This window comes from Pieris brassicae, chromosome Z, assembly GCF_905147105.1.
Source record: "Pieris brassicae chromosome Z, ilPieBrab1.1, whole genome shotgun sequence".
Taxonomy (NCBI): domain Eukaryota; kingdom Metazoa; phylum Arthropoda; class Insecta; order Lepidoptera; family Pieridae; genus Pieris; species Pieris brassicae.
In genome coordinates, this window is record NC_059680.1 from 10,113,322 (window position 1) to 10,125,675 (window position 12,354).

General features: G+C 34.5%; 1 protein-coding gene across 3 annotated transcripts in view; it reads left to right on the forward strand.

The window, feature by feature from the left end:
* LOC123718631 (homeobox protein caupolican-like) overlaps positions 1-12,354 on the forward strand; it is an 88,752-nt gene that overhangs the window by 39,467 nt on the left and 36,931 nt on the right. The window contains exon 1 of one of the 3 annotated variants that reach the window (XM_045675305.1): positions 2,316-2,553. The exons of 1 other annotated variant lie outside the window; for it this stretch is intronic. In XM_045675305.1, the coding sequence (XP_045531261.1) occupies positions 2,494-2,553 (60 nt within the window). In that variant the 5' untranslated portion in view covers positions 2,316-2,493. Of the gene's footprint in view, positions 1-2,315; positions 2,554-10,114; positions 10,172-12,354 lie in introns of those variants that run through there. One more of the 3 variants, XM_045675306.1, reaches the window with a different exon arrangement.

The window sequence follows — 12,354 nt, forward strand, 5'->3', positions numbered from 1 at the left end:
AGATTGGGAAATTTTATTTTAAAGCAAATTTGGGCCCCTTCATACATATAAACCTTCACCCCTCCCCCCTTGAACCATTCTTAATTGAAACTGTAATAATGTTTTAATGTCTAAACTACATTTACCGGAGCATCACTAAAAGGTCGGCAACGCACCCACTTAAATAGTTCCATACTGCCTTTTATGTTTCGTAGGCTCGTTTGCCCCTACCATATATAAAACGTTTAAAAATGTATCATGGGAGCTTCGCATTCAAGAACTTATCAGTAATCTTTTAATAATAAGTACGTTAACGGCAATACTAATTGTATAATGTAATTTTATTCTAATTACAGTCCGAACAGGGCTCATTATATCGTGCATAATTATAATGTATCGTTGCATACATTTGTTAAGGCTGTATACAGCGTTTATCACCTATTTTCATGTGGTAATTAAATGTATCCGAAAAATCATTTTGTAATGTTAAATAAAAATTATAGCCCTACGTATTAGGTAGCTAAACTCTTGGTTTGACTACTAAGATATTTTACAAATTGTAGCCACAAATATCTGACGTTTGACAAGTAGTTCTGGTTGGTTGTGTCTGACCCATGAGGTAGGGAACAACTTCATATATTATATATAAGTTTTAATTGATAATAATTTATGTAATTAAAGAGCATAGTAGCTTACACTAAATTATAACTTCACTGAGGAGATGTTTCTACGTGCAACGTATTCTTGCACGTACAATTCCAAGTACAAAGAAAATAAAGACTTGGTTGACAGCGCTTTTCATGGCGCCATCTATTGAATCCAAGCGAAACAACTGCGGCCGCGTCGAGCTTTGAGCTTTACCACAACAAAATGTAGAGTCACTCATAGGAGTTTGAGACACAAAGGCAAATACATTTTATATATTGTAAAGAATATTAAACGAAATTATGACAATAAAAATATTAAGGCGCACGTGAGCAATTTTTTTTTCTGCTTCTACGTTTATGTGGCCGTGTCAGTCCCAAATTCGTGCGTTCTATGTGTACCATTACTTATCGGGAATGAAATCGTAACAAGCGCATCTAATATAAAAAAATGTGTCTCGTGTCCAACAATACAGAGGGACTAAAATCTCAGGTCAAGCTGAGTGTTTCCCAACGTGGGGCCCACGCCCCACAGGTGGCCAAATCTATGGCTAAGGGGCGCCATTCAAAAATTTACTAAATTTATTTGGGATTTGAATTTCACTTTTATATTGAACATTTACTTACTGTTTTTGTTTACAATTTCCTAGCATTTTCTTCTTAAAACCTATCATTTAAGTTTATAAATTAAACAATTCAATTATGTATATAAAAGTTATGAATGTTGAATATTGGGCATAAGAAATTTAGGCAGGTGGGGCACAAAAAAGGTTGGATATCACTGAGGTTGTAGCGCCACCAGCTTGATTTTTAGTAAAACTAGTTTCACAAGTATATTTACGAGTACAAAGTATTGTACTTTTAAAGGAAAAATTAAAATTACTCGAGATTATAAGATTTAGGTTTAAATTTCGAAGGTTTTCATTTTACTTAGTATTTTAACAGACATCTGCTGTCAGGAACTATAAGTGTCAGTTGATTACCTAATATTTTATAACTATAAAACGAATTTATTATTTTCATTTTGATCACGCCTATCAAGAATGTATGTAATAAGCTTGTATGTAAGTTTAATCTACTAGAACAATTTCAAAAAATCTTTAACGATATATTTATATTTTCAAAACATTAAAAATAATGTCCGAATATATACCGAGACTGCTAAGTAACATATAAATTGTAATGTCAACATACAATACACCCTCAGATGTGTAAACGTATCTCTGATAAAACATTCATAATGCATTATCAACGTGATAAGTGTCATTTATCGAAAACATTACCTTTTGTTCTCTTATCATTTCCGCTATAGACATAATACACAAGATTCCCCATACCATCTGACAATGTGAAAAAACTTGTCCGATCAACTTGTTTTTTTGCCAGTACAGATTGGCTTGCTCGTCGTACACTCTACGTCGCCGAAAACCCATAAACATCACTCCTACTCCACCACTTTTTCCTTCACCCCTCCCCCCCACCTCAAACGCAGGGTTGGCTAAAGGAGGCGTGGCCTACATCCAAAGGGGCTATTTAAAGCAATCCAAGTTTCCATCGGTCTGAAAAGGATGGACGATTTGCTCGTCGATTGGTGGATTTTATCAGACCCCGCCTCGAGGGTGCGGCTTAGATAGTTGATTCCTTCAGTGGAGGGGCGTTTACGGTCTGCCGCGCGCCAGTCTGTGTTAAGAGTTGGTCGTGCGAACGTGTTCGTCGATCGAGCGAAAGCAACCGGGATGCGTGTGCGTGATTTACCCTGACGCGCGGTTGGCGGCGCGCAACCCACCGCGCTTTTAAACTGTGATATATTAACATAGACCTACCGTCCGTGGATAGACTTTGAGAGACAGTGTATTGTGAAGCCGCCCATATGATCGTCCCTATGGCAGCATACGCACAGTTCGGCTACTCATACCCGCCCGCCTCGCAGGTACCAACTAGATTACTTATTTCATACGTATCATAATGTGACTATGTAACCTTTGACGTAGAAAAAAACAATGAAAACCGGTGCCAAATGGAAAAGTTAAAGTGAGAACTCTAGCTCCGCTTATTCTTAAATATTGTAAACAGTACTTACTTTTATTACATTTAATAAGGTGCTTAATCAATGCGTAAAACTTACCTAATTTTCAGTTAATCATATTGCGTACAAAGTAGGTATTACAACAAGTATAGGTAGTAAGTATTAGGAGTAGGTAATACGTAATATAAATAAAATATATATTTATATGTATATATATTAAATCTAACTACTTTTTAAAATTTTGGACATATAGCCAGAAGTAATACACAACGTTACGCTTCGTTGTATTTAACAAAATTACAATAAAAAAAATTAATAGATTAAATTCTAAAATTACAGAAATAATTAAATAAATAATTAACAGAATAAAAGTTATTTATTGGCTGATTTTAATCCTAGGAATGTGTTATTATTTTATATAATGCCTATATATTATATTTAGTATTATATACAGTTGTACAATTGCCGTCGGCAGGTGACAGGTGAATATTTTAGCAGATTTATTTACAGGTTAAATATTTAATAGCTTAAAAGTTATCTTAACCTGTTTCTAGTTAACTACTGTATTTAGTTAACAATAAACTAATTCTTAATCCTTAATCCTTTATAATAAAAATAAGGTTTTAATTATGTACTGTAACATAAATTTACTTATTTCATTTCATAGTCAAATAATAACCTCTTAGTGCTTAGTATTTAGAAGCTTATTACAGTTTAGTTTCAGATTTCTAATTAATCAATTAAGTAGAAATATTTAACAAAATACTATAAAACGTTAAATAAGTACATTATTTGATACGTAAATATATGGTTATCGAATAGACGATTAAAAGACGTGACAGAAAGCAACGCTGGCGTTAGGATTAGGATCTACAACGCAACGTAAAGTATGAACAAATATTCATTAAATATGCAAACAGTCACAGAAATATTAATAATAATAATCGTATTATTATTAATAACGCCTTCAAGAACTATTGGATTTAAGTGGATACTTTTGTTTGTAAATGTGGACTTTCAATTATACGCTTACTTGCCTATTATTATTTTTATCGAGAAACATATAGGTAAATGCATAATGCAGGCCAAGATCGGACTACTGGATTTTTAGACCGCTGGGCACAGTCGTGAATAAAAAGATTATTTGTGGAACCAGCTGCCCACTGAAGTGTTTCCAAACCAATTCGTCTAAGGGTCCTTCAAGAAAAGAGCGTACCGATTCTTAAAAGGCCGGCAGCGCGCTTGTAAGCCTTCTGGCAATGTCCATTGGTGGCGATCACATCAGATGAGCCTCCTGCCCGTTTGGCCCCCTAACATAAATTAAAAGATCAGTGATAGTTGTTTAACATACATTACCCGGATAAATATTTTGCTATACATTTCAATTAATAAAGTATTTATCAATTTCATATACTCGTAAACAGTTTCATATATTTAGCAGGGCAGCAGGCACCTTACAGTGACACGACCTTCAGCGATGAAGAATACGTCTGAGAAGTTATCAGTTTTATCTACTGTAAAGTAGATCGCATTTATAAAGATATATTAAAAATACGCCAAACGTCAGCTCAGCTAAAGAATTTTCTATTATCTATTAACAAAGAATACACTTGTTGTATTAGGAATAATAGTAACCTGAAAATATATATCAAAAAGTGAAAACGAATTTCTCGCTATTATTTTCCCAAACGCCTTTTGGCTATGTAATATATAGATTTTATTTGCGCTATTCTCTTTTCTGCCCTTTGAGGAAAGAGTTTCTTTAAAAGGACAAATTCATAAGGGAAAACATACCATATCATTACTATAAGATGACTCTTATAAGACTACTTAAGGATCTTCTAACATAAATACTGTTAGAAGATCTATACAGTTTTCGGGACTGGATATAGTAGTCTATAAATGTTAAAATATGTAAATAATAAACATTAAAACTAAATATTTTTCGTTTGTACTTTTAGACCCCTTTTCTGTTGTATCGTCCGTCTCCATATTGGGTAAAAACCTCCAAACTTTATATGCATCCTTATATATACCTAAACAAAACTGCAGTCCAAAATAACCAATACTGTTACTACAAATACATGGTGAGAATGTATAATTTATGTTTATGTAATTCATTATGGTTGTATGTAAATTAAAATATAACTATTGTTGAAGAGAAATCTTCTTTAATCGTGTGAAACGCGCCAAACCGCATACAACAATTGTCCTAACGACTTAGAAAAAAACTGATCAGTATAGATTCGCAGCCCAGCTTTCAAAGACCGCTCAATCCTTAACCTAGATGTCTTCGATTATTATATAAACAAAACAAGATAGTTTAGGTATATTCTTATCATTTATCAAAGTGTTATCGATATTATCGGTTAACACGCCATGTAGCGGCTCTTTTTGAACAAAAAGTGTTATTAGAACACTTAAATACATATCTATAGATATCGCAGGCACCTTTGCAAAATAATTTTACTGATTTATTATCAAATATAATCAATTAATTTAATTAGTAATAATTATGTTGAACACTTTTTGTGTCAACTACGATAAAGCATTGGTATATATTAATTAAAAAAGGCTGTAAGAAATACACTATATTGTGAATGTAACACTCTATAACGAACAATAGATGATGATGAACAAGATGCGCCAACTAGGAGAATGCCAGAAAGCAATGAATGAAAAATAAGAAAAATACACAAAATTAAAGTTGAAAAAATAAGACGAAAACCAAAGTGATAGATGCCTTTCATTATACCCGCAAGATACGCTTATTACAGCAAGATACACAGATAAAAGGTGGACATCGAAGATAACTGTACGGAAAGGACCAAGGGGAAGAAGGAGAAGCGGGGACCGGAAAAAAAAGGTGGATTCAAGAAATAGAAGATGTTGCAGGAAGTGAATGGAGAAAGAAATCCAGGGACATAGTCAGTCAGAAAAAGCTGGAGGAGGCCGTTACTCGTGAACGGCTTGCAATCGACGGTACTGAAGGTAGCTGGGATATATAGGAAACAAGATAAATATAATGTATTAAATGTAAAAAAATCTTTGCTATTATTATTGTTTGTCTAGATTTAAAATACACTTTATTATTATTATTTTAACGAACAATAAATCCTTGAAGATTTGACTCATATGTTTATAACGAAATTTAAAACTTAAAGATTTAACATAAACCATTTTAATACGCTCAATAACCAACCTCATTATTGGGGATGGAGATTTCTGGCATTTGATTAGAAAGCTTTTATACATTAACTTAATTCTTAAGTAGAATTTTGATTTGTTCGTATATTATAAAGTAATTTACGCATATTCAGTATACAACTTGACATTCAATGCCGTTGCCAGTAACTGTGTGTTGATAAAATTTCAGGTTAGGTCTGAACTTGATTTATGTTGTATTTTCAAAGAAGACGCGGTATCACTTAACATCAGGTGAGCCTCCTGCCCGTTTGCCCCCTATTTTATAAAAAAAAAAATTGTTTGACTTCCTTAGGGGTTATGGTACTTCAAAGAAACTATGGAATTTCAAGGAATAGGCTTTATTGGAAACAAGCGCCTCTGAACGTGAAAACAAAGTGAACAGACGCGAGAATCTCCACGCCACGCCTTTTTAGAGAAAAACTTGAATGTTATATATATATATATTGAATGCAAAATTTTTCTATTTCATCGCAGAGGCAAATTATTAATATTTAAATAAGTAAATTAAAATTTAAAAATAAAATAAATCAATGCCGCTACAACCTCTTTAGGTCTGGGCCTCAGATTTCTGTATCTGTTTCATGATCATTTGTAAATCTAATAGGCAAGTAGGTAGCAAGTAGAGATTAGCCTTCTGTGCCTGACGCAGGCCGTCGACTTTTTTGTTCTAAGGCAAGCCGGTTACGCTGTTTTTCTTCACCGTTCGTGCGAATGTTAAATGCGCAATTAGACAGAAAGCACATTGGTGCACAGCTGGGCATCGAACCAACGACCTCAGGGATGATAGACCCACGCTAAAGCCAACACTGCTCTGTTAAAGTTAAAGTTTAAAATTTGATTTATTTATTTGTCTCAAAATACATAGACAGGTCTTACGTGTAATGCATTTCAAATAAACTCATAAATCAGAATCAATAAAGTCCAAAAAAAACATAGTATTTATTACACCTTCTCCCCCAGCAACCCTATGTATATGTGGTACAAAATCAATCGTTACAATCACAATTGCTATCAAAGCAATTTCACAATACAATTCATATGAGTTTAAACAAGGCAATACAGGTAACAATTTTCCGTCTAATTGAACGAATTAAATTGACCATTCAATTTGGCTCGGCGTTTAATAGCTGTATAGTTGTGTGGCACTCGTAGGTTAAAACCAGCGGTGTCAATCACGCTTAACCGAATGTTGGCTGGCTACATTGATCTCGGTTAATACGAATACCTTTATTGAAAAACTATATACGCTCTTAAAGGCTTTTAAAAATTGTTTATACTGAGCGCCATGTCTAATGTTAGTTCTTACATTGACACGAATATCAGCCTTCCGTGTGCAGTCTAGACAGAAGCTAAGGTCAAGTTAATTCTGTCTTTCAATGACACGAATAAGGTTATATAATTGATCGATAAATGCTAAAATTCAGATTAATTATAGATTAAATAAACTGAACGTAACGTACTTCTTCAATTTTAATTACTGCAAGTTCACGAAAGTGAGTGAGACTTACATGAATTATAATCGAGCTATACAATAATTGTGGCTAATAATATAATGTTGAGTCAATTTTCTACAATACTAATGAATAGCTTAAACTAAGTTAGTGTTCATTAACAGTCTTAGTGTTCTGTAATGTTTTGACGCTATGTTCGTGTATTACATTATATATTCACTACACTACGTTTATTAACTCAAAAGGTTTAGTTCTTTTAAAGGGTCTTAATCGTGTTGTGTCCAGAAGTTAGATTGCCTAAGCATTCATATGGCTAAAGTCCGTATTTAGGACTGTATGCTGCTTTAATGAATAGTGAGTATTGTTATGGTCTGTGAAACGGTAATGTTTATTAGTAATCATAACAATTAAATATACAGTATTTACAATTTTCTCAACCTACATAGTAATATTAAAACTAATTAAAAATTAATAAATGAAAATTAATACAAGTTTGAAAAGTATGGTCCCTGTCGCAGTGGACTTTTAACGCCGGCAATATTTCCTCACTGTATTGCGATACTTATTCGTTGAAGGAAGAAAGCACCAGCTCTGGGGTCAGCGGTTCTATCTACCACCAACTTAAATCTTTAATTAGCGCCTGTGCACATGAACCCCACGACCCAAGAGTCACTACTCCAAAGGGAACAAATTCGAAGTGGAGGTAAAACTGTCATATTTGAATCATTCTTGATATTGGTGTAAACTGCAATTAATACTTTCTGTAATTAGTACAGTAGTTTTTGGGATTTTCGCGAACAGACAGACCGAGATCTTGTTGTATGTACTATAAAAGTTAGACATATTTTTGTAGAAATTATCAACCTTTTTTTAAGAACTCAATATACCATACTACTCGTTAAAGCGTACGTAAGAAACCTTTACGTTCGGCCTGGTCTCACCAAGGTCTACTACGGATCTAAATACCGCTAGCATATTATGAGACTAACAAATAACGTAGTGTTCTATAAGGCAAAGATTTTTTTTAATCGGTTCATTAACAGCCCTATGTAACCCACTCTCTATATAATATTAGTAGATAAAAATATAATAATTATTTAAAATTTCTCATTAGTTCCAACAACACACAATTCTTATTGGTCGATATTTGAGTACCCACTTAATACCGTTTCTCTTTCCTATTGGAAAGTTTTAATGAGCTATTTTTTATTGCATCCATTATTTTTTTCTTATTTTTGTTTATAAGTGTAAATATATAGTGTTTACAATTTTCTTAACGTGCGTAGAGTAATAATTAAAACAAATTTAAACACTTTGTTCCCTGTGGCAGTGTACCTTTAACGCTGGCAGCTGGGTTCAAGTCCCTACTCTAAAGGGAACAAAATCGAAGACTCTTTTATTTGAGCCGTTTATTATTTTCCACTTGCTCTGCGGCCACCCCAGCTATTTTCTTGTCCATGGGAGGTGAAACGGGGCAAACGTGTCCACAAACGTAGCATTTCATCTTCCAAGGGATCAACGGCATCTCTTGCGCCGCCTGTTGTCTCCAAAATGGCTGGAACATTGATGGAGAGAGCGCAGTATAATGACGTTGAACGTGGCGTGGCTACATTTTTTTTTATAAAATAGGGGGCAAACGGGCAGGAGGCTCACCTGATGTTAAGTGATACCGCCGCCCATGGACACTCTCAATGCCAGAGGGCTCGCGAGTGCGCTGCCGGCCTTTTAAGAATTTGTACGCTCTTTTCTTGAAGGGCTGCAAGAAAAGAGCGTACAAAGACTACCTGCACTCTTATGGCAATGGTGTCCAAGGCTTACTTAAAATTAATTAAATTGATAACTAGAATTTTATTCTAAATAAGTCCCGTGACCCTTTGTAATAAGACTGATAAAGCTGATAAGTACCAAGCGTGTAAGCATGTGTGAAATCAGCAGGTCTCTTATTTGATATAAAATCTACCGAAGAGCTCTTCACGTTAGCGGTTTTTATATAAAATTAAGGCTTAGCATAATTAAAAGTATCATCTGAATGACCACAGTACAGGTTATGATAATTACTTTAACAAACAAGATCTTCGCACCGTTTCTCGTTCATATGGGACGTTACATTACTGCGAATTTTGCAAACGCACTCTCTGCGTAAAGTGGGTCCATTTATTTGGGAATCCGGTGGGAGGTGACAAAAGTCCACAATAAAAGCCGGGTCCGGTAGGTAGCACAGTTTAATTGAGTCCCGACCTCTTAATCCGAACCCCCGCCCCACCCTCTAAATGTTATTTATAAACCAAACTCGAAACACCCGTCGGCCTCTACCTTACCAACATAATAATATACAAGTTATTTAACCTATTTCATTAGTCTTAACAGACCTACTATTACACCGTTCTTTGACTTAAGAATAAACGCTCTAATATTGTGTCTTTTTATTATATTTTTTGTTCATAATTCAGGTAGGACTCCTACGAGAATGAAAATTTAAATTTTATAGAGAATAGTCGTAGAGAATATTGTAGTTCATGATAATGTTGTTGAACAAATGCTTGTTCTCTAAAAATATAAATTAGACTCGCTATACTTATCCATTCTAAGACGTGTAACAAGTATGCAGTATAATTACATAGACAAAGTTTTCTGCAAACAATACTCACTGTAGTCTATTAATGAAGGCAGCATGTTACGTTTAATTTCTTTACTCTGTAATTAATGTTAAAGCTTAGCATTTATCGATAATAATTTAAGGAGACATGCTTCTCAAATTGCCGCGTTGCGCCTGATTGCATTTCATTTAGATTGTGTTCGCAGTTCGCTTGAAGATTTCTCCATTAAAGTTATTTGCTATGAACCAACCGTACGATGCATTACATGTAAGTGATTTTTGTATTTTGAATATTTGGATTATAAGCATTCGATAGACAATTGACACGTGTTCAAGAATTAATTATCGAAAGACCAACTATTGGGAATTCGGCATAACGCAATTCGCCTCACAATAATTAAACGGAATCGCGTTAAATGACCATTAATTGTTGTTTCGGACGCGATTGTTATTTATCAACGCTGGGCTCGGGGCGACGTTGGGTGCGAGCCATGCGGCATGCATTACTAATGTCGCATGTCGGTGTGACGGGCGCTCGTGAAGCGTCATTCAAGCACATCGTGACTTAATGCATGTCAGTATCATTATAACCTTTACGGTGTGAGATGTATCCTATGGACTACGACTCATACTTGTATATTGCTTTGCCTAAAATTACCTATGTACCTACATATTTTTTTTTTATTCGAGTAACATATGCTCATTGTATATTGGCAATAAAAGTACCACCTCTGGGGTCACTGCTACCTACTACGGTTTTAAATCTAAAATACACTATGAAGCTAAAACTGCAAATTTGACCGCCAATAGCATCTAATCTGTTGCTTATTGGCGTTGAACCTACATACCAATGCCAAGTTAAACGAGAGCCAAGTATTCATAGTAAACGCTAACGTTACTTTTTACTACTTTACTACTTACTAAAAATTAAAATAAAAACCAATTTATAAAATAGGCTTACGTTGGGCGAGGAAAGCACTGGCTCTATGTCACCAGTACTATCTACCAAGCGCCAACTTTTTTTTATAAGCGCCTGTACACTTGAACCCCGCGGCCAAGGAGTCTCTACCTACTCCAAAGGGTACAATCAAAGTTAGAGAAAATACTTAATTTTGAGCCGATTTGTTATTTAATCAAATATATTTTAGTATCAAAAATGAGAAATCTCACGTTACTTAGCGTATATTAAACGCTATGAGCCATTTTCGAAGGCATCCGTGATAAATTTACGGCTACTACTTAAGCTTTTAACCAAAATTACCCAAACGCTTTTTTGCTCCAGGCATGAGATACTGATCTTCGAGCAAACTCCTAAATAATCGTGACATACTAATTCCATGGGATCATGAGGTAGCGACAACCAAACTGCTTATAATTAACTTGTTTTATTTATCATTTTAATGAGTAAAGTGTATCGCTCAGTTATACATTAACTCCAGTAAATTTAAACTGTAATCTTTAAGATACCTTGATTATTTAAACCACAGTAGGTATTTTAGTCAAAAAAAACTGTGGTTTTTAACGTACAACAGTAGGAAAAGAATTTTAAGAAATTTGGTATTTATTTATAAAAGCTGGACAACGCTCGGCACACTGTTATATTGGTGCAACAAAGAAATCTTCTCTCAGAAAGAATTTCTACGATGACATCTTAAAGTGTGCTAGCCTGATTTTGTTTGTACAAGATGCCACTGGAGAAAGTAGATACCACAGTAAAGATTTCAAATTATAATAAAATGTTTTTTTACCCACATTAAACACAAAATGAAAGTACAAATTTGCCAATATAATTATAATTATCAAAGGAACATAGTAATAACTGTTCGTGGCCAGCGTGCGTGGAATCTCTCCGCCTAACTTCTGTTCGTCAGGGCAAAATAAGACAAGTCATAATCATTATAATGATTAGTTATCGATTTCAATGGCGTGCTTAAAAGGACCAGCGCTTAAAGGCCGATTACACATTCGCCTGCGGCAATTCTAATCAACCACTAGGGATTCACTAATATCGATACTTAAATTTTGGATATATACCTCGTTATCAATCGATTCAATCGATATTTTATCCACATGAAATTGCAAGGCCTATATTAGCTAATATTCAAAAAAAATTTGTAATGGTACATAAATTAAAGGAATATAAATCAGTGGTGCCACAATAGGCATATATAGGTCTAGGGCTCATATTTCTATGTTTGTTCCATGGTAATCAGCCTCCTGTGCCTGACAAAACAATCGCTGTCGACTTTTTGGGTATAAGGCTAGCTAGTTTCATCACGATGATGATCATTCACCATTTGAACGAATGTTAGATGCTCACAAAAAAGAAAGTCCATTGCTGCACAGCCGGGGATAGAACCTACGACCTCAGGGTTGAGAGTCGCATGCTGATGCCACTATGCCAACGCTGCTCTGATTCAATTATATATGAAATATAATACTCCATACTAA